We start from the raw sequence: 23,412 nt of genomic DNA on the forward strand, positions 1-23,412 counted from the left end.
GACTGAGTGACTTCACTTTCACTTTTCACTTTCATGCATTGGAAAAGGAAATGGCAACCCATTCCTGTGTTCTTGCCTGGAAAATCCCAGGGATGGGGGAGCCTGGTGGGCTGCCGTCTATGGGGTCGCACAGAGTCGGACACGACTGAAGCAACTTAGCAGCATCAGCAGCAGCATACCAATACACTTTCATGCAGATCAGCAACAAGACAAGGGTGCCAACTACCAACGTCACTTTCACGGTTCTTCTGGAGGGTTAAGCTGGTAGAAGTAGGAAAGGAAGGAAAATGTATAGTAAATATTGTGAAGGAGAAAAAATTGTCAATATTACTGATTTCATTGTCTACCAAGAAAATCCAAAGAAATCAACTCTGAACTTATTAAAAATTTATAAGAGCTCACTCAGTAAGGCTGCTGAATATGAGATGAATTTTTAAAAAGAATTCCATGACAAAAAAACCCCCACAGTTCCATGGTAACACACTCCAGTACACTTGCCTGGAGAATCCCATGAACAGAGAAGCCTGGCAGGCTATAGTCCATGGGGTTACATGAGACTCAGACACGACTTAGCAACTAAACAACAAATAGCTAGTTAAAAAATGTAAAGGAAAACTGTCTCCCACTCCCCACCCCCAACTCTTACCCCTCTTCACACACATACACATATACCAAAGGTTAACTTTGTTTTAAAAAAATAGCATCTTACACAGGACCCCAATGAATGACAAAATATATTATGATCCTTGATAGACTCAACTTTGAAAGATACCTGTTCTTCCCAAGTTATATATTTTAATACAATTTTAATTAAATCCAACTTTTTGACAGTTTTTTAGATAAAAAGTAAATGTAGTATTACTGTTAGTAATGATTGTTACCTTATATAACCGGAAAAAGAAATAGAAACTTAAACAAGATAGAAGTTTGTTTCTCTCCTGAAAGACGTCCAGGGGAAAGCAATACAGGTGTGGTAGGCAGCTTTTCAGTGTTATCACTGGTCCCCATTTCCTTCTTCCCATTGCCTTCTGCTTCAGGAAGCAGAAGGAAGCAGGGGCAAAGGAAGATGAAAGGACAAAGTTGCTATTGCTCTACCTGAGTCAGGCTTTAATCAGCCTTCCTGAAATTTCCATACACTCAGCATCTCATTTGCCAGAATTTAGTCACATGTCCAAAGGAATCTGGGAAATATACTTAGTGGACACATTGCTACCCAAACAAAATATGGTTTAGTACTATGTAGGTAAGGGCAGGGATAAATACTGGAGTAGCCAACTAATCTTTATCACATGAAGCCAAGAAAATTTTTAATGCAATTGAGAAGAGAAATCTTCCTGTTATATATCAAAGCCAATCATATAGTATAGTAGTGAAAATAGTATGGTACTGGCCCAGGGATAAATATCACTGAAGATAGATCCATATCTTTGTTGGAATCTTAGAACCTAAGAAGATGCCTTAGTGGATATTGCTGCTATCACTAACAATGCAATGAAACTTTTTGCACATACATGTTCTTACACTGTTGTCCACTCAGTCCTCACAAGCAGACTAGCAGTAAAATATTTATATTAAGGTTTAGGTCTCCAATGATAAACCGCTCTCCATTTTCTATCTGTGGTTCTTTAGAGAATTTAAATATTTTGCTTTTATTTGGGGAGAGGCAGAGTTTACAGAGGAAGTTTGTCTCCTGGTTAACCTGTGTCTGTTGCCAGTAAGGACTTCAGTTCAGTTCAGTTGCTCAGTCGTGTCTGACTCTTTGCGACCCCATGAACCGCAGCAGGCCAGGCCTCCCTGTCCATCACCAACTCCCGGAGTCCACCCAAACCCATGTCCATCAAGTTGGTGATGCCATCTAACCATCTCATCCTCTGTCCTCCCCTTCTCCTCCTGCCCTCAATCTTTCCCAGCATCAGGGTCTTTTTGAATGAGTCAGTTCTTCGCATGAGGTGGCCAAAGTATTGGAGTTTCAGCTTCAACATGAGTCCTTCCAATGAACACCCAGGACTGATCTCCTTTAGGATGGACTGGTTGGATCTCCTTGCAGTCCAAGGGACTCTCAAGAGTCTTCTCCAACACCACAGTTCAAAAGCATCAATTCTTTGGCACTCAGCTTTCTTTATAGTCCAGCTCTCATATCTATACATGACTACTGGAAAAACCGTAGCCTTGACTAGACGGACCTTTATTACCAAAGTAATGTCTCTGCTTTTTAATATGCTGTCTAGGTTGGTCATAACTTTCCTTCCAAGGAGTAAGCATCTTTTAATTTCATTGCTGCAATTACCATCTGCAATGATTTTGGAGCCCAGAAAAATAAAGTCAGCCACTGTTTCCACTGTTTCCCCATTTATTTGCCATGAAGTGATGGGACTGGATGCCATGATCTTAGTTTTCTGAATGTTGAGCTTTAAGCCAACTTTTTAACTCTCCTCTTTCACTTTCATCAAGAGGCTCTTTAGTTCTTCTTCGCTTTCTGCCATAAGGGTGGTGTCATCTGCATATCTGAAGTTATTGATATTTCTCCAGGCAATCTTGATTGCAGCATGTTTCCTCCAGCCCACCGTTTCTCATGATGTACTCTGCATATAAGTTAAATAAGCAGGGTGACAATATACAGCCTTGACGTACTACTTTTCCTATTTGGAACCAGTCTGTTGTTCCACGTCCAGTTCTAACTTGCTTCCTGACCTGCATATAGGTCTCTCAAGAGGCAGGTCAGGTGGTCTGGTATTCCCATCTCTTTCAGAATTTTCCACAGTTTATTGTGATCCACACAGTCACAGGCTTTGGCATAGTCAATAAATCAGAAATAGATGTTTTTCTGGAACTCTCTTGCTTTTTCAATGATCCAGCAAATGTTGGCAATTTGATCTCTGGTTCCTGTGCCTTTTCTAAAACCAGCTTGAACATCTGGAAGTTCATGGTTCACGTATTGCTGAAGCCTGGCTTGGAGAATTTTAAACATTACTTTACCAGTGTGTGAAATGAGTGCAATTGTGCAGTAGTTTGAGCATTCTTTGGCATTGCCTTTCCTTGGGATTGGAATGAAAACTGACCTTTTCCAGTCCTGTGGCCACTGCTGAGTTTTACAAATTTACTGGCATATTGAGTGCAGCACTTTCACAAAATTATCTGTTAGGAGTTGAAATAGCTCAACTGGAATTCCATCACCTCCACTAGCTTTGTTCGTAGTGATGCTTCCTTAGGCCCTCTTGACTTTACATGCCAGGATGTCTGGCTCTAGGTGAGTGATCACACCATCGTGATTATCTGGGTCATGAAGATCTTTTTTGTACAGTTCTTCTGTGTATTCTTGCCATCTCTTCTTAATATCTTCTGCTTCTGTTAGGTCCTTATCATTTCTGTCCTTTATTGTGCCCATCTTTGCAAGAAATGTTCCCTTGGTATCTCTAATTTTCTTGAAGAAATCTCTAGTCTTTTGCATTCTATTATTTTCCTCTATTTCTTTGCATTGATCGCTGAGGAAGGCGTTCTTATCTCTCCTTGCTATTCTTTGGAACTGTATTCACATGGATATATCTTTCCTTTTCTTCTTTGCTTTTGGCTTCCCTTCTTTTCACAGCTATTTGTAAGGCCTCCTCAGACAGCCATTTTGCTTTTTTGCATTTCTTTTTCTTGGGGATGGTCTTGATTCCTGTCTCCTGTATAATGTCACAAACCTCCATCCATAGTCATCAGGCACTCTGTCTATCAGATCTAGTCCCTTAAATCTATTTCTCACTTCCACTGTATAGTAAGGGATTTGATTCAGGTCATACTTGAATGGTCTAGTGGTTTTCCCCACTTTCTTCAATATCAGTCTGAATTTGGCAATAAGGAGTTCATGATCTGAGCCACAGTCAGCTCCTGGTCTTGTTTTTGCTGACTGTATAGAGCTTCGCCATCTTGGCTGCAAAGAATATAATCAATTTGATTTCAGTGTCGACCATCTGGTGATGTCCAAGTGTAGAGTCTTCTCTTGTGTTGTTGTAAGAGGGTGTTTGCTATGACCAGTGTGTTCTCTTGGCAGAACTCTATTAGCCTTTTCCCTGCTTCATTCTTTACTCCAAGGCCAAATTTGCCTGTTAATCCAGGTGTTTCTTGACTTCCTACTTTTTCATTCCAGTCCCCTATAATGAAAAGGACATCTTTGGGTGTTAGTTCTAGAAGGTCTTGTAGGTCTTCATAGAACTGTTTGACTTCAGCTTCTTCAGCATTACTGGTCGGAGCATAGACTTAGATTACGGTGATATTGAATGGTTTGCCTTGGAAACGAACAGAGATCATTCTGTCCTTTTTAGATTGCATCCAAGTACTGCATTTCGGACTCTCTTGTTGACGATGATGGCTACTCCATTTCTTGTAAGGGATTCCTGCCCACAGTAGTAGATATAATGGTCATCTGAGTTAAATTCACCCATTCCAGTCCATCTTAGTTCACTGATTCCTAGAATGTCGATGTTCACTCATGTCATCTCCTGTTTGACCACCTCCATTTTGCCTTAATTCATGGACCTAACATTTCAGGTTCCTATGCAATATTGCTCTTTACAGCATCGAACCTTGCTTCTATCACCAGTCATATCCACAACTGGGTGTTGTTTTTGCTTTGGCTCCATCCCTTCATTCTTTCTGGAGTTATTTCTCCACTGATCTCCAGTAGCATATTGGGCACTTACCGACCTGGGGAGTTCATCTTTCAATGTCTTATCTTTTTGCCTTTTCATACTGTTCATGGGGTTCTCAAGGCAAGAATTCTGAAGTGGTTTGCCATTCCTTTCTCCAATGGACCACATTCTGTCGGACCTCTCCACCATGACCCGACCGTCTTGGGTGGCCCCATACGGCATGGCTTAGTTTCATTGAGTTAGACAAGGCTGTGGTTCATGTGATCAGACTGGCTAGTTTTCTGTGATTGTAGTTTCAGTGTGTCTGCCCTCTGATCCCCTCTCTCAGTGCCTGCCGTCTTACTTGGGTTTCTCTTACCTTGGACGTGGGGTCTCTCTTCACGGCTGCTCCAGCAAAGCGCAGGTGCCGCTCCTTACCTCGGACGTGGGGTAGCTCCTCTCGCCACCACCCCTGACCTTGGGCGCGGGGTAGCTCCTCTCCGCCACGCTCGTCCAAGTAAGGACTTGGATGCCATTAAAACTAATTTTAGAAAGGGAAATGTTCACAGAGTTGGAGGCTTTCTGCTTAGAGAAGTTGTAATGTTTCAGTGATGTGCTTAGTCACTCAGTCGTGTCCTACTCTGTGAGCCTTTGGACCATAGCCTGCCAGGCTCCTTTGTCCATGGGATTTATTTTTCAGGCAAGAATACTGAAGTGGATTGCCATTTTCTTCTCCAGGGGATCTTCCTGACCCAGGGATTGAACCTGTGTCTCCTCTGTCTCCTGCATTGCAGGCAGATTCTTTACCTGCTGAGCCATCAGGGAAGTCCCCAGTCCAGATATAGTCTACCCATTGGGGGATAACATAGATTAGTAAAATAGTGACACAGTAATGTTTGTTAAGTTGCCAAGGGAACAAAGCTAAAGAGTTAACCAAAGGTGAAATTCTCATGTAGAAAGGGGAATTATTTTTATTAACTTTTCACCTACAATAGCAAGAAGAAAAAAAAGAAAGAAAGAAAAAATCAGAATTCCATCAAGAGACTTAGTAAATGAATTTTAGTACATACAAGCATCTAGTGGAATGCTATGCAGCAGTTAAAGAGTAAAGTAGAGCCATGTTTAGAGTTGTGAAAGAGGTATTTCCAGTCAGGGGGAAAAAGTTGCATAATTCTATTTTAGCATATGAAAAGTACATGCATATAAGATATGTGTATACATGTATACAAGATATGTGGATTTTTTAAAGCCTATTTGTCCAAATTATATTTGGATCCGATCACATTATAGGATTGTTTTTGGCCACACTGCACAGCATGTGGGGTCTTAACTTCCTGACCAGGGATCAAACTCATGCTCCCTGCATTTGAAGCACAGAGTCTTAACCACTGGACCACCAGGGAAGTCGCATGGTTTTTACACATAGAAAAATTTCTAGGAGCATAGTCAGCAAATGTACTAGTTGTTACCTCTTATTCATTGCATAGGGAAGGAGAAGAGACAATTTTATATTCTCCATATTAGTTCATGAGCAATACATTATTTTTTGAAGTAGCCAATAATATTTTATTTTTAATTTTATTTACTTATTTATTTTATTTGGCTGGACTGGGTCTTAGTTGTGGCATATGAAACCTAGTTCCTTGACCAGGGATTGAACCCCAGACCCCTGCATTTGGAGCATGGAGTCTTAGCCACTGGACCACCAGGGAGTCCCCCAATAATATTTTAAAATAACAAGCTCATTTAACATATTTAAAATCAAATATATGGAGAATTATTGTATTTAAATTTTAACTTTATTTAGATATTATTTTCACAATAGTTATCCATTTTCATTTCAGAAACAAAGTGGAAAATATAGATAAAAATAAAACTTAGTATCAACTTTAATTCTAGCATCAAAGATAACTTTTAAATCGTTTGGAATGTTTTCTTCTAGACATTTATGTGATTATTTACATGTATACATTTATAAAAACAAAACTTCCTTATATATAATATTTTATAACCTGTTTTCCACTTCCTGTATCTTAATTTTTTTTCATTTATTTTTATTAGTTGGAGGCTAATTACTTTACAATATTGTAGTGGGTTTTGTCATACATTGACATGAATCAGCCATGGAGTTACATGTATTCCCCATCCCGATCCCCCCTCCCACCTCCCTCTCCACCCGATTCCTCTGGGTCTTCCCAGTGCACCAGGCCCGAGCACTTGTCTCATGCATCCAACCTGGGCTGGTGATCTGTTTCACTATAGATAATATACATGTTTCGATGCTGTTCTCTTGAAACATCCCACCCTTGCCTTCTCCCACAGAGTCCAAAAGTCTGTTCTGTACATCTGTGTCTCTTTTTCTGTTTTGCAAATAGGGTTATCATTACCATCTTTCTAAATTCCATATATATGTGTTAGTATGCTGTAATGTTCTTTATCTTTCTGGCTTACTTCACTCTGTATAATGGGCTCCAGTTTCATCCATCTCATTAGAACTGATTCAAATGAATTCTTTTTAACGGCTGAGTAATATTCCATGGTGTATATGTACCACAGTTTCCTTATCCATTTGTCTGCTGATGGGCATCTAGGTTGCTTCCATGTCCTGGCTATTATAAACAGTGCTGCGATGAACATTGGGATGCACATGTCTCTTTCAGATCTGGTTTCCTCGGTGTGTATGCCCAGAAGTGGTATTGCTGGGTCATATGGCAGTTCTATTTCCAGTTTTTTAAGAAATCTCCACACTGTTCTCCATAGCGGCTGTACTAGTTTACATTCCCACCAACAGTGTAAGAGGGTTCCCTTTTCTCCACACCCTCTCCAGCATTTATTGCTTGTAGACTTTTGGATAGCAGCCATCCTGACTGGTGTGTAATGGTACCTCATTGTGGTTTTGATTTGCATTTCTCTGATAATGGGTGATGTTGAGCATCTTTTCATGTGTTTGTTAGCCATCTGTATGTCTTCTTTGGAGAAATGTCTGTTCTTTGGCCCATTTTTTGATTGGGTCATTTATTTTTCTGGAATTGAGCTGCAGGAGTTGCTTGTATATTTTTGAGATTAATCCTTTGTCTGTTGCTTCATTTGCTATTATTTTCTCCCAATCTGAGGGCTGTTTTTTCACCTTGCTTATAGTTTCCTTTGTTGTGCAAAAGCTTTTAAGTTTCATTAGGTCCCATTTGTTTATTTTTGCTTTTATTTCCAATATTCTGGGAGGTGGGTCATAGAGGATCTTGCTGTGATTCATGTCAGAGAGTGTTTTGCCTATGTTCTCCTCTAGGAGTTTTATAGTTTCTGTTCTTACATTTAGATCTTTAATCCATTTTGAGTTTATTTTTGTGTATGGTGTTAGAAAGTGTTCTGGTTTCATTCTTTTACAAGTGGTTGACCAGTTTTCCCAGCACCACTTGTTAAAGAGGTTGTCTTTTTTCCATTGTATATCCTTGCCTCCTTTGTCGAAGATAAGGTGTCCATAGGTTCGTGGATTTATCTCTGGGCTTTCTATTCTGTTCCATTGATCTATATTTCTGTCTTTGTGCCAGTACCATACTGTCTTGATGACTGTGGCTTTGTAGTAGAGTCTGAAGTCAGGCAGGTTGATTCCTCCAGTTCCATTCTTCTTTCTCAAGATTACTTTGGCTATTCGAGGTTTTTTGTATTTCCATACAAATTGTGAAATTATTTGTTCTGGTTCTGTGAAAAATACTGTTGGTAGCTTGATAGGGATTGCATTGAATCTATAGATTGCTTTGGGTAGAATAGCCATTTTGACAATATTGATTCTTCCAATCCATGAACACGGTATGTTTCTCCATCATTTGTGTCCTCTTTGATTTCTTTCACCAGTGTTTTATAGTTTTCTATGTATAGGTCTTTTGTTTCTTTAGGTAGATATACTCCTAAGTATTTTATTCTTTTTGTTGCAATGGTGAATGGTATTGTTTCCTTAATTTCTCTTTCTGTTTTCTCATTGTTAGTGTATAGGAATGCAAGGGATTTCTGTGTGTTAATTTTATATCCTGCAACTTTACTATATTCGTTGATTAGCTCTAGTAATTTTCTGGTAGAGTCTTTAGGGTTTTCTCTGTAGAGGATCATGTCATCTGCAAACAGCGAGAGTTTCACTTCTTCTTTTCCTATCTGGATTCCTTTTACTTCATTTTCTGCTCTGATTGCTGTGGCCAAAACTTCCAAAACTATGTTGAATAGTAGTGGTGAGAGTGGGCACCCTTGTCTTGTTCCTGATTTCAGGGGAAATGCTTTCAATTTTGCATCATTGAGGGTAATGTTTGCCGAGGGTTTGTCATATATAGCTTTTATTATGTTGAGGTATGTTCCTTCTATTTCTGCTTTCTGGAGAGTTTTAATCATAAATGGGTGTTGAATTTTGTCAAACGCTTTCTCTGCATCTATTGAGATAATCATATGGTTTTTATCTTTCAATTTGTTAATGTGGTGTATTACATTGATTGATTTGCGGATATTAAAGAATCCTTGCATTCCTGGGATAAAGCCCACTTGGTCATGGTGTATGATTTTTTTAATATGTTGTTGGATTCTGTTTGCTAGAATTTTGTTAAGGATTTTTGCATCTATGTTCATCAGTGATATTGGCCTGTAGTTTTCTTTTTTGGTGATATCTTTGTCTGGTTTTGGAATTAGGGTGATGGTGGCCTCAAAGAATGAGTTTGGAAGTTTACCTTCTTCTGCAATTTTCTGGAAGAGTTTGAGTAAGATAGGTGTCAGCTCTTCTCCAAATTTTTGGTAGAATTCAGCTGTGAAGCCATCTGGTCCTGGGCTTTTGTTTGCTGGAAGATTTCTGATTACAGTTTCGATTTCCTTGCTTGTGATGGGTTTGTTAAGATCTTCTATTTCTTCCTGGTTCAGTTTTGGAAAGTTATACTTTTCTAGGAATTTGTCCATTTCATCCAAGTTGTCCATTTTATTGACATAGAGCTGCTGGTAGTAGTCTCTTATGATCCTTTGTATTTCAGTGTTGTCTGTTGTGATCTCTCCATTTTCATTTCTAATTTTGTTAATTTGGTTCTTCTCTCTTTGTTTCTTAATGAGTCTTGCTAATGGTTTGTCAATTTTGTTTATTTTTTCAAAAAACCAGCTTTTAGCTTTGTTGATTTTTGCTATGGTCTCTCTTGTTTCTTTTGCATTTATTTCTGCCCTAATTTTTAAGATTTCTTTCCTTCTGCTGACCCTGGGGTTCTTCATTTCTTCCTTCTCTAATTGCTTTAGGTGTAGAGTTAGGTTATTTATTTGACTTTTTTCTTGTTTCTTGATGTAAGCCTGTAATGCTATGAACCTTCCCCTTAGCACTGCTTTTACAGTGTCCCATAGGTTTTGGGTCGTTGTGTTTTCATTTTCATTCATTTCTATGCATATTTTGATTTCTTTTTTGATTTCTTCTATGATTTGTTGGTTATTCAGAAGCGTGTTATTTAGCCTCCATATGTTTGAATTTTTAACAATTTTTTTTCCTGTAATTGAGATCTAATCTTATTGCACTGTGGTCAGAAAAGATGACTGGAATGATTTCAATTTTTTTGAATTTTCCAAGACTAGATTTATGGCCCAGGATGTGATCTATTCTGGAGAAGGTTCCATGTGCACTTGAGAAAAAGGTGAAGTTGATTGTTTTGGGGTGAAATGTCCTATAGATATCAATTAGGTCTAGCTGGTCCATTGTGTCATTTAAAGTTTGTGTTTCCTTGTTAATTTTCTGTTTAGTTGATCTATCCATAGTTGTGAGTGGGTTATTAAAGTCTCCCACTAGTATTGTGTTACTGTTAATTTCCTCTTTCATACTCGTTAGCGTTTGCCTTACATATTGCGGTGCTCCTATGTTGGGTGCATATATATTTATAATTGTTATATCTTCTTCTTGGATTGATCCTTTGATCATTATGTAGTGTCCTTCTTTGTCTCTTTTCACATCCTTTATTTGAAAGTCTATTTTACCTGATATGAGTATTGCGACTCCTGCTTTCTTTTGTTCTCTGTTTGCATGAAATATTTTTTTCCAGCCCTTCACTTTTAGTCTGTATGTGTCTCTTGTTTTGAGGTGGGTCTCTTGTAGACAGCATATATAGGGGTCTTGTTTTTGTATCCATTCAGCCAGTCTTTGTCTTTTGGTTGGGGCATTCAACCCATTTACATTTAAGGTAATTATTGATAGGTGTGGTCCCGTTGCCATTTACTTTGCTGTTTTGGGTTCATGTATATACAACCTTTCTGTGTTTCCTGTCTAGAGAAGATCCTTTAGCATTTGTTGAAGAGCTGGTTTGGTGGTGCTGAATTCTCTCAGCTTTTGCTTATCTGTAAAGCTTTTGAATTCTCCTTCATATCTGAATGAGATCCTTGCTGGGTACAGTAATCTAGGTTGTAGGTTATTCTCTTTCATTACTTTCAGGACGTCCTGCCATTCCCTTCTGGCCTGGAGGGTTTCTATTGATAGATCAGCTGTTATCCTTATGGGAATCCCTTTGTGTGTTATTTGTTGTTTGTCCCTTGCTGCTTTTAATATTTGTTCTTTGTGTTTGATCTTTGTTAATTTGATTAATATGTGTCTTGGGGTGTTTCGTCTTGGGTTTATCCTGTTTGGGACTCTCTGGGTTTCTTGGACTTGGGTGGCTATTTCCTTCCCCATTTTAGGGAAGTTTTCAGCTATTATCTCCTCGAGTATTTTCTCATGGCCTTTCTCTTCCTGTATCTTTAGTAGAGGCATTTTTTCTGTGATGTTAAACAGTAGTACATCACCATTTTAATGGTTGTCTAGTATTCCATTGAATGGGTGTATTAGCTTGTTTAATCAGTTCTTTTAGACATTTAGATGGTTTTTTTAGTTGTTAGAATACCATGTTGCACTGGTCATCTCTGAACAAAAATATTTGGACTGGGATCTATGATGATTTGAAATGTTCTTTTTATTTTTTCACTTTGAAATTTGTTTCTAAAATTAGAAGGTGGAGTCTAGCTTTTTTCATGGAGACCATTGAGTTCAAATAAATCCATAACCGGAGTAGTTTGGGGAGAGAAGAGTGGGCAGATAGGAGGAAATGAAAGGAGGAATATTTCTGCATGAAATGGCTTCCTTCACTTCTTTCTTTACCAGTCCTCTCTGGATCACGAATCAGTTCAGTTCAGTCGCTCAGTCGTGTCTGACTCTGTGACCCCATGGTCTACAGCACACCAGGCCTCCCTGTCCATCACCAACTCCCAGAGTTTACTCAAACTCATGTGTGTTGAGTCGATGATGCCATCCAACCATCTCATCCTCTGTTGTCCCCTTCTCCTCCCGCCTTCAGTCTTTGCCAGCATCAGGTTCTTTTCAAATGAGTCAGTTCTTTGCATCAGGTGGCCAAAGTATTGGAGTTTCACCTTCAGCATCAGTCCTTCCAATGACTATTCAGGACTGATTTCCTGAGCATCAGTCCTTCCAATGACTATTCAGGACTGATTTCCTTTAGGATGGATATATCATGACTATATTCATATTAAAAAGGCCAGGGAAGATTATACAGTGATCTTTATATCCTGTTTTATTATATTTCTAAACTATATAAATATATAGTTTTCTAAAATTTCAGCTTCCCACCATAAAACACTAAGTTCTGCGACAGCAGAGATCTTCTTTGACTGGTTGACACCTGTGGCCTGGGTGTCCACACAGGGGAAAGACACATAATAGGCCTATGGGAAATAGTCCTTGAGTGAAAAATAATCCCAGAAAAGATTAATATTTTTCTAACAAAGAAAGAGCTCATATTTTATTTTTTTATTTTTTTTGAGCTCATCTTTTAGATAAAATTCTGTTATAAAAATTTCTAAAACTACACAACTCCTAGTCTCAGCAGGTACCAAGTTATTGCCACAGTTGTTTCATCTACATTTTTTTATTTTTGAGGTATGTTTAAGCAGAATCCCAGATCTTCTGTCATTTTATCCTTATATACTTTAGTATCACTATGCGATTATATTCACACTTTTAAAAATTAACAGTAAATTCTTAGTATCATTTTGTACCCAGTCCACTTGCACCTTTCCCCAGTTGTCTTGAAAATGTTCTTTTGGCCTTGATTTGTTCAAATTTCAGTACATTCACAGTCCTTACATGGTATTTAATGGAAGTCTCTTAAGTCTGTCAATAAAGAGCAGTCCCCACTCCACCCTTCCTTTTCCTCCTACTTATTGAAGAACGCTGATAAGTTGTCCTGGAAAAGCCCCATGTTCTAGATTTTATCTATTTGCTTGTTCATGGTTTCATATACCTCATTTTCTACCCCTCTGTATTTCCTGTATTTATAACTTGGTTCAAAGGCTTAATTAGATTCAGGTTGTATTTTGGAGGATGATACTTCACAGGTACACTATATAGAAGTCTCACTCTTGATATTTGAAGTCATCATTTAAAAAGTGATTCCCAATGTGCAGTGTTTGAAGAGTAGAGATTCTCCATATTTTTTTGAAAATTATTGAAAATGTTTTAAGAATTAAAAAGTGATGAGCAAAACTATGTCATAAGTCAATTATCCTTGTTGTCCCACCAACCACACCTCTGCCGTTTATTCTACTCACTTGTTAGAAATTTTCATGCTAAAGCTACTCTTACATTGTGGCAGATGAATTCTTACGTGATCATCTTTTATCCATTGCTGCCCACAAGAGGGCATCTACTGAACATTTTTTAAGCATTGTTCCATCTTGTCATCTTGTATATAATTGACCTATAACTAAGCTCAGATCATCCCCCACCCTTCTTTGACTATGGTGGAGATGATTGATTATGCAAAATATATTGGTACGTATATAGTAAAGCACCAATAGTAAAGCTTCCCTGGTGGCTCAGATGGTAAAGAATCCGCCTGCCAATGCAGGAGACCTCGGTTCGATCCCTGGGTTGGGAACATCCCCTGGAGAAGGCAATGGCTACCCACTCCAGTATCCTTGCCATGGGCAGAGGAACCTGGTGGGCTACAGTCCATGGGGTCACAAAGAGTCAGACAAAACTGAGCAACTGACACTTTCACATATATACTGAAAATTGATATTTTTATGTTGGCTGAAAACCTTTTTAATCTCATGGGGCAAAGTGAGGAATTGCCTTATATTTGGACATATGTGGTAACTTTCATTCTAAACCAGAGGTTTTATTTCAGATGAACTTTTTGTATCTCATTAATAGAGTGCTTTCCTTTCTAATAAATAGAAATGAACCTTTACCTAATTGTGGAGTGTTTTTAAGCATGGATGAGGAGACCATATTTTAAATGGGCATCAACCTCATCCACCAATGATGTAAATATGTTCTCATCAATAATGACAAACATTTTGAGATTTTTATCTTTCATCATTGTAGACTATATTGTAAAAATCATAGTGGAAATGATGAGAGAGATGAAGAAGATGAAGAACGAGAGAGTAAAAGCCGAGGCAAAGTAGAAATTGATCAGCAACAACTAACTCAGCAGCAGCTTAATGGAAACTAGGTATGAAAGTTAACTATATTGGCTGTGTTGTCAGAATACAATACACACTGATAAATATATATTGAACTAATAATGTGCAGTTTGGTTTTTTTTTAATGCTATTATATTTAGTTAAGCATGTTACTAGAATGCTGAGGATGTGTAGGCTTGCATAGTTTTTTTTCTTTTAACTAGCTGATTTTGTAACTGTAAAAACAAGCTATCCACTTTATCAATAAATGTAGTTGTAGTGTCAAACCAATAAGATATTCTTACTCCTCAATAACATTTTATTTATTGTGCTCCCCTCAAGCATCATATTTTACATTTTTTTATCATCTTTTAAACAGGTTCATGGGACAGAGTTAGAAAACTGGGAATGAATAAGACATCCATAACTACTATTCTTTTTTCACTGTTTTCTAAAATCAAAAAGGGTTTGTAACTTTTTACTGCCCAACTCTTAGATTCTTCATTGAACTGCCTAAAAGCATCTTGTTTGTTTTATGAGCCTTCACTAGATGGCAGAGTTTGACATGTTGATATTACGTAGCTGTAGTTTGCAGTTTCTGGGAAGCAATTGAAACACTATTAACCCTGTGTATAGTGTCAACAGTTAAAGCAGACATTGAAATGAAGTAAGCTATATTTCTGGACTGAACAAAGTTCTACTGTTTAGAGTGTCTGAGTTTGTTTAGTGGATTCATACTCAAGGGAAAACGTAAGCAAATTTCACTTTACAGTGCAAACACGCCTCTGGTGGCAACACATGGGAATTTTTGGATTTTTTTTCCACGCTCAAGTAACGGAGGCTAGAGATGAAGAGAACCTTCTTTTTCTCTTGGCTTTGACAGCACATGCTAAAAAATCTCTTCCAAGAAGTGTGCTAAAGCTTTTCATTTGGTTCCTGTTAAAGTTGTTCTCACTGACCAGCATGGACTCGGGCAACTGGTTATTATAAGCTTTGAGCTCCAGTGCTTATGCCAAAATTCTCTTGACAGTAAACCTCTTCTCTTTTCATGTCATACAAAGAGCTTCTAGCAAAATGATTGGATCCTTTCAAGTTTAAACTAACATTTGGCAACAGCAAATGAAACCTCTTTAAGATTTAAGGGGTTACCACTTACTAAGGACTTTAGCCACCATGTCTGAAACTTGTTCCTCTCAAGTGCCGTGTTTTTGTGGAACACTTCATATATTGGCCCAAAGTATGTAAGGAGGTCTCATGTGCTGTAGAAGTAAAAAAAAAAACAACAGTCTTTGCATAAAACAGTATTTATTTTTAATTTTGTGACCACTATTTTAGAAACTTTATTTAATATTTTTAATGTTTTCATTCATTGCTTTGCTTATCTATAAAATAGGCTTCTGTGACCTATTTTCCTTCTGGTAATGTTCGGTATTGTTTTATTGATCATCAGAATTGTTTCTCAAAGCCTAAGAACCCAGCTTTTTAGAAAGGATTTTCACACTGGCATTTCTAGCTAGTGATATTTTCTTCCACTTACCTGCTGAAGCACATTTATCTATTTCTTTGTGGCAAAACCAAAAAACTTTAGTTGTGTTCTGCCTAATATTACCATAGCACCTCAGTATCAAGGGTAGGGATTCTGATTTCTGATTTATTAGTTAACCTACCACATTAAAGCAGATTAGCCAACAAGAAATAAACATGTTAACTTGACTGTACATTGAGATGTTCTGCAGCTTATGGAAAAGCATTTTAAAAATGTAACAGGTGGAAAATTACACTGTGCTTAATGACTGATTTTTTTTAACTGCTAGTCCCTTAAAGTCACATTTGTCAAGTGTGTATTCACACATTTACTTAAATCAAGGGACTCAATGATTGCTTTATTTTAACCATCTTTTATTATTTTTAGAAGGAAACTAGCTTTAGTAGTGGATTGCCCTATACGTTGTTCTCCTTTTGCTCTAAATATACCATTGGATTTTTTTGTGTATGTATGTGATGAATTTTCAAAATTCACCATGACTTGAAGTGCAACAACAGATCTAGATGTTTGTTTACCAAGCTATGTGACTTTTCCCAAAGGATCTGTACTTTATTTCCTTACAGCAGCTTGAAACCCATTATTTTAAATCTTTGAATCACTGTGTCTAGATCATTTTTACATTGTGTGCCATAGACTTACCCATGGAATAATAGAGCACCTTCATTTTTGGACAACTACTGTAATGATATTTTTAGGAAAAATGGAAGGTGCCAAGGGGTAATAATGGCCAGTCAATAATGATGTAATGGACTTCAAATACTATAGCTGTCAGTTAACGAATTTGTTATGTAACAAAGTGTATGACTTTGTATGGGTTTCTTCAACCCTTTCTCTGCCACTAGCAACCAGAATAGCACTTTACCATTTGGTTGGCTAGATAAGTGGCTGGCTACCTATTTTTCTCACTGTGGTGTCATTGGCTAAACAGTCTTTCATTAAAAATTAAAATGTAAATTGAAGTCACATGAAAAATCACCTTTGGTTGTAAACTTCCAATATTTTGATTCTCTATCCATGTTTTCGTCACATGCTGAGTAAAAGTGCCTTACAATGTAAAAATTGTACAGTACTTATGTTCCCAAGTAGCATCATCATCTTTTGGGTAGTAATTACATTGTGGTATGAATATTTAGAAAAATGGACCTCAGCAGTGTATTTACTGTTCATCTCTTAAGTCCTTAACTGTAGTTTTAATAAGCATGACATTATTTGATAAGTATATAACATTTACATCATTTCAAAAAATACTGCCATGACTGTCCTTTATGCATATTTTAGCTTAAAATTTTGAAGCATTTTTTTCTTTTTTCCTTTTTTCCCTTTTTTTTGTTTCATTTTTGTTATCGATATTAAACAGTGTAATCTTTGCAAGCATATATTGAAGATTATTCTGGAGCATTTATTGCCTTACCAGAAATGTTAGTAAGAAATGTTCTTTAGAGTAGAAAGATAGACTTGAGTTTCTATACTTTAATAAGAGCTCTTTGTTCCTGGGGGGAGGAGGGGTGGGAAGGGTGAGTTTTACTTTCATCTCAATTTATTAAAAACCCACAACTGAAGTACATTTTATTTCAAGGATCAGCAGTTTTAGAATTTCAGATAGTACTTGCTCAGGAGTACATGTTACTCAAGATATTAAGAGAATAACAAGATATGTAGATCTACTGTTGAATCAGAATCTATGTACTTGAACAAATGTGTGAATCTTAAATATCTCAAAGCAAAAGAAAAGTGTTCTAGAATGTTGTTGCTTTTTTAAGAAGCACTAAAGTTAGACCAAGGTATACAGTTTTGTTCTAACAGACATTTAGGTTATTGTAAAGATAAGGAATGCATTATGGGTCAAAATCAAACATTCCTCTCATATTATGTATATTTTGTTCCTGTTATATTGGCTTTATTTTCAAAATTGTAGTTTGTAGTATTAGTTTCCTTTTATTGGTATTCTTGCATATACTATTCATTCAATAAATGAGTTATGACTTTGATGTTTGTACTTATGTCTTTTTTGTGCAAGGGTATGGTGAAGCTTATCTGTAACTGCAATAGTATTATGTTCCTTTTAGTCTTGCTATTGTTTCAAGGTGAAATGCCTAGTTTGTTTAATAACTTTGTGGTTATATAAGTATGAGAGAGAGATAAATGTGAATTTGAGTTAATTTCAATGTTTCATACATAAGGCTTTATCAGGGAGAGAAACAGCAAATCTTTCAAAAGTATGATAGAACTGCATTGCATCTTGTTTCTTTTATCATTACATGATTCAGATACCTATGATTTACATCAGATCCTCTGAAACCTAGTTAGAAGGTGATTTTAAAGATAAACCCAAACTCCTAGTATAGTTTATCAGCTTGCTCATAAGGGTGCAAGGTTAATATCCTTGTCATAAAGGAATTCCACCTTAAAGATTTAAATGTACTCCCTTTACTGTGGACAACTTACTTCTAGCAGTAGTGCTCATATATTGAGATGGTCCTATTGAGGGCAGAAATCAAAGTTTTAGTTGGTAGAATATGCTCATTCCATACATATAATTTCTAACCTGCATGCTTGCATCCACACTCAAGAGGAAAAAGAAATCAAGTAAGAGATTTCTGATTAATGCTGGAACTAGAACTATAGTATGCTTTATTGCAAATGTTACCTGTCATGTTTGAGTGAGTGAGTGTGTGTGTGTGTGCGTGCACATTGGAAATCCATTACTTAGCTTCATTTAATTACCCAATAAAAATATGGAGAAGAGAATTATGTGGTTTTTCTTTAGCTAATTGAAACTATTTACAGCTGGGGTTTGGGATTGGGGTGTTTCTTTGTTTTCTTTTTTCAGCATTGCTGAGGTCATTCCAAAGCATAAATGTGGTAGAATTTCCTAGGAAAATTCTGTGGCCAGCCCATGTTTTTAAGAGAAAAACCCAGTCCCTGTGACAGTGCTGCTTTATGTATCAACGAGTATCACATAATTTTGCCTTGTTCAGATAATGAGGTAACCAAACTTGAAGGACAAGGCAAAAATACAGTCTTGATTTTTATTCAGAAGATGAAAGCTATAAAATACCTATGGAAGTTAATAATAAGTTACTATGGAAGTTAATGACAGCATTTTACTTTGTTACACTGTAGCAGACATTTCTCCCTGTGGTCAATGTACTGAAGTCAACCAGACCTGGGTCCTTGTCAAAATAGCGAGGCCATAAACTCCCAAATTTCACCTTTGCCTATACACGTCTATAGACTTATAAATATGTTTTATGTTGGGGGTGGGGCCAGTGGTGGGGAGATAGGGAAGGTACACCTGGGCAAAAAGCATTCTGCTGTGTGAATGATAATAGTCTAATAGATGTATGTGAAAATGAGTACTGTTTGAAGAGGCAACCTTTTAAATGGGACCTGAGAGAGTAAATATTCAAGGGAGTATTAGGAGCAGGGAGTTAGAACTAAACTGTATTTTAATATGGACACTGGATTTAGAGCTGTTGAGTTTCTATAAAGTCATTTGTACAAAAGGGTAAGGTTTTTCTGTTTATTTGAGTAGCTTTAAAATCAGAGCTATTTACAGATTTTTTATTTATTTAAGTCATATATAGCCATAAGAAGAAATGAAGTGCTGATTCATACTAAACATGGATGAAGCCAGCTTACTACACTATGATCATCATAGTGTAGGATTCCGTTTATATGAAATGTCCAGAAGAGGCAAATTCATAGAGACGGAATGCAGATCAGTGGGTGCAGGAGCTGTGGAGAGGGGGGCGGGTAAGTAATAACTGGCATGGAGTTTCTTTTGGGAGTGATGAAAATGTGTGAAATTAAATAGTCGTGGTGGTTATACAACTTTGTGACTACACTAAAAACCACAAATTATATACTTCAAAGGGTGAATTTTATGTTATGTAGTCTTTGTACAACATGAAAATATACAGATGTATAAAGCAAAATGCTAAAATCCCCCCTTTTCTACCAGCCTATTCCCCTGTACTTGATGTGTATTCTGCCAAATGCTTATGTTAAGATATAACTTAGCATAAATAGTCTCATGCTGTACTTCCAGTTCTGCACCTTGTCTTTTTCACTTGAACAACACTACAAAGTGTCAGTACAACTAGATTTCTCACATTCTGTTTAGCAGCACCATGCCATTGGAGTATATGGATGAACTGGAGTTCTGTCCAGTCTCATGTACATCTTCATGTTCTTAAGCAAGTAATTTCTTAGGCTATATTTCAGAAGTGGAACTTCTAAGTAAAGGGTATGTACATTTAAAGTTTTGATAAAAAAATCACCATCCAAAAACTTTGTACCAATTTAAAAGTCCACCTATAGGGACTAAGCTTCCCTGCTCTGCTACTCCAAAGGAGTGCTTTTTAATGAAAAAGAGGTGTGGTGCCTTTAAAAAAAATCATACATGCTCTATAGAGAATTCTGTGGAGTTTTGATTTTGTTGTAAAGACCAAATAGACTATATCTCAAAGTGGAATATGAATTATCTTTGGGAAATTGTATTTCATTTGTGAAAAGATTAAGTCAAAAGGTTTTGTTTTCATATGTATTATCAACAGTTTTGTATGTATTATTATTCATATTAATTATTGGTGAATTGTTTCCCTTCATTCTGCTTTCTGAAAAGTAACAGCTTGCTCATAGCTGTTCATTGCTGCCAGATGGATCTTCTCTGTGTGTCCAGGGTCAGATGTGACTCAGTTCTGTGTACTTGAAGGGGTTGTGTACTATTTTGTTGAAGAATTCCTGTGACCTTTTTCTGTTGAGATGGTTCCTACTCCCCAAACACTGTCTTAACAACTGGTCAATTATGTAAAAAACAAGGTAGAATCACTTGACCTTTTCAACTAGTTGGTTTGTCCTTGTATATTTTTTTTTTGGTTTGTCCTTGTATGAATAAAATCTAAGACTAACTAGAAAAAATGACTTGATAAACATATCATGCTTTTAGCTTATCTGCTAGAAATTTTTTTTTCATTTAAGAATTTCAAGCACCTGTTACCTGCATGTCTGAATATAAAATAAGAAATAAGAGTGAAAATAACGTGAATAGGGGCCTCCCTGGTAGCTCAGTGGTAGAGAATCCACTTGTGAATGCAGGAGACATGGGTTTGATCCCTGGTCTGGAAAGATCCCACATGCCACGGAGCAACCAAGCCCATAAGCCACAACTATTGAGCTTGTGCTCTAGAGCCCGGGAGCCACAACTACTGAGCCCAGGTGTTGCAAATACTGAAGCCCAAGTGCCCTAGAGCCTGTGCTTCAAAAAGAGAAGCCACAGAATGAGAAGCCTGTACACTGTAACTAGAGAGTAGCCCCTGCTCGCCACAACTAGAGACAGGCCTGAGCAGCAAGAAAGACCCAGCATAGCCTTAAGTAAATAAATAAATTAGGGGAAAAAAACAACATGAATATTTGGTTATCAAGAAAGTTTCTAAAGAATAAATTGAATGTAGTCCAAGAATGAATTGATGACATTCTGTCAGTTCAGTTCAGTCACTCAGTCGTGTCCAACTCTTTGCAACCCCATGGACTACAGCACGCCAGGCCTTCCTGTCCACCAACTCCCGGAGTTTACTCAAACTCATGTCCATTGAGTCAGTGATGCTATCCAACCATCTCATCCTCTGTCGTCCCCTTCTTCTCCCGCCTTCAATCTTTCCCAGCATCAGGGTCTTTTCAAATGAGTCAGTTCTTCGTATCAGGTGGCCAAAGTATTGAAGTTTCAGCTTTAGCATCAGTCCTTCCAATGAATATTCAGGACTGATTTCCTTTAGGATGGACTGGTTGGATCTCCTTGCTGTCCAAGGAATTCAAGAGTCTTCTCCAACACCACACTTCAAAAGCATCAATTCTTCAGCACTCAGCTTTCTTTATAGCCCAACTTTCACATCCATATACATAACTACTGGAAAAACCATAGCTTTGACTAGACTGACCTTTGTTGGCAAAGTAATGTCTACTTTTTAATATGCTCTCTAGGTTGGTCATAGTTTTTCTTCCAAGGAGCAAGCGTCTTTTAATTTCATGGCTGCAGTCACCATCTGCAGTGATTTTGGAGCCCCCAAAAATAGTCTCTCACTGTTTCCATTGTTTCCCCATCTATTTGCCATGAAGTGATGGGACCTGATGCCATGGTCTTAGTATTCTGAATGTTGAGTTTTAAGCCAACTTTTTCACTCTCCTCTTTCACTTTCATCAAGAGGCTCTTTAGTTCTTTGCTTTCTGCCATAAGGGTGGTGTCCTCTGCATATCTGAGGTTATTGATTTTTTTCCCAGAAATCTTGATTCCAGCTTGTGCTTCATCCAGCCCAGCATTTCTCATGATGTACTCTGCATATAAGTTAAATAAGCAGGGTGACAATATACAGCCTTGACGTACTCTTTTCCTGATTTGGAACCATGACTTGATGCCATTAGTTTAACATTTTGTGCTAATTGGGTATTTATGGCTTTAGCCAAACAAATATTTTACTTAAATAGATTTAAGTCAGATGTATAATATTACAAATAGCTTCTCTTTTTTCTTTTTTTCCGTCTTTTTTGTTTTTTTTTACAAACAATTTTTTAAAAAATTTACCAATAACTTGACCTTTGGTCATGTTTCCTTCCCTTTTTTTCATATGCTTATGAAATAATTAAGTCTTTAAGGAGGAGCCACAAACAGGATAACTACACTAGAGAGTTCATTTTTGTAACTTGAAACTTCAGTGATAATGAAGACTGGTATTTTCTTTTTTTTTTTTCTTTTTCTTCGTTTATTTTTATTAGTTGGAGGCTAATTACTTTACAATATTGTGGTGGTTTTTGTCATACATTGACATGGATCAGCCATGGATTTACATGTATTCCCCATCCCGATCCCCCGTCCCACCTCCCTCTCCACCCGATTCCCCTGGGTCTTCCCAGAGCACCAGGCCCGAGCATGTCTCACTGGTATTTTCATTTCAGAGTTTAGCCAGATAACTTAACAGAAAGGCTTATTTTCAAATGTTCCTGATCCTTAAGCCCAATAGGCTTATGTTCTGTATTTAGTATTGATTTAGTATTACCAGGAAGCAATAATTCTTTGGACCCTGGTCTCATGTTCTCTGTTAGAGAGCAAGCATAAAAGATAAGCAGTGTCTGAAAGTTTCCAGATCAGAGAGCTGAAATTTTGGCATTATCCTCAAATACAATAGTCTTCTCAGACCTCCCTTGGAAGAATGGTTCTTAAGTGATTCAGCTCATCCCATGTGTCCAAGAAGCCTAGGGCAGGTATCCAGTATGCTGGGGATGGAGATGGAGGGGGCAGGGGGCAGGGAAAGGCGTTAAAGAAAACATGTGTTGCTTAGGAAAAAGGCTTGACAGGTTTTCTTTTTCCCTGGGAAAGAAGCAAGGTAGGAAAGGATTTGGGCTGCCTTTACTGCATTTAATAACTAGAGTCACTCCATTTCATGAAACTTGGAAATGCAGCCAACTATTTGTAGGCCATTTCCTAGAAAGGTGGTTGACATAAAACTTTAAAATGTTCCTATCTTTTTTCCTTTGATGCCCTCCTGGAAACTCTCTTACCTTAATTTCCATGATCTATACCACCCATTCAAGATTACTCCTTTCCTGACTCTTCCCCCTACCCTGATCTAAGTGTTCCATGGTGTCCTGGTCTTTGCCCTCTTGTACTGTCACCACAATCAACTGATCAAACTGTCAACCTGTGTGGTCTGCTGATTAGTTCCAGTCCTTATCCACAGTCTGCTCCACTCACTGAAGCTGAGTCTCAAATGGGACACTATGCTATTCTTTTGGACATTTTTACCCAATGTG

General features: G+C 37.5%; 1 protein-coding gene across 2 annotated transcripts in view; it reads left to right on the plus strand.

Annotated features, from left to right (window-relative positions):
- Positions 1-17,594, plus strand: part of PHF6 (PHD finger protein 6) — a 56,365-nt gene extending 38,771 nt beyond the window's left edge. For both annotated transcript variants that reach the window (XM_043895515.1, XM_043895516.1), the window contains exons 10-11: positions 13,981-14,110; positions 14,440-17,594. In XM_043895515.1, the coding sequence (XP_043751450.1) occupies positions 13,981-14,110 (130 nt within the window). In that variant the 3' untranslated portion in view covers positions 14,440-17,594. The remainder of the gene's footprint in view (positions 1-13,980; positions 14,111-14,439) is intronic.
- Positions 17,595-23,412: the final 5,818 nt, after the last annotated feature.

This window comes from Cervus elaphus, chromosome X (assembly GCF_910594005.1).
Source record: "Cervus elaphus chromosome X, mCerEla1.1, whole genome shotgun sequence".
Classification (NCBI taxonomy): domain Eukaryota; kingdom Metazoa; phylum Chordata; class Mammalia; order Artiodactyla; family Cervidae; genus Cervus; species Cervus elaphus.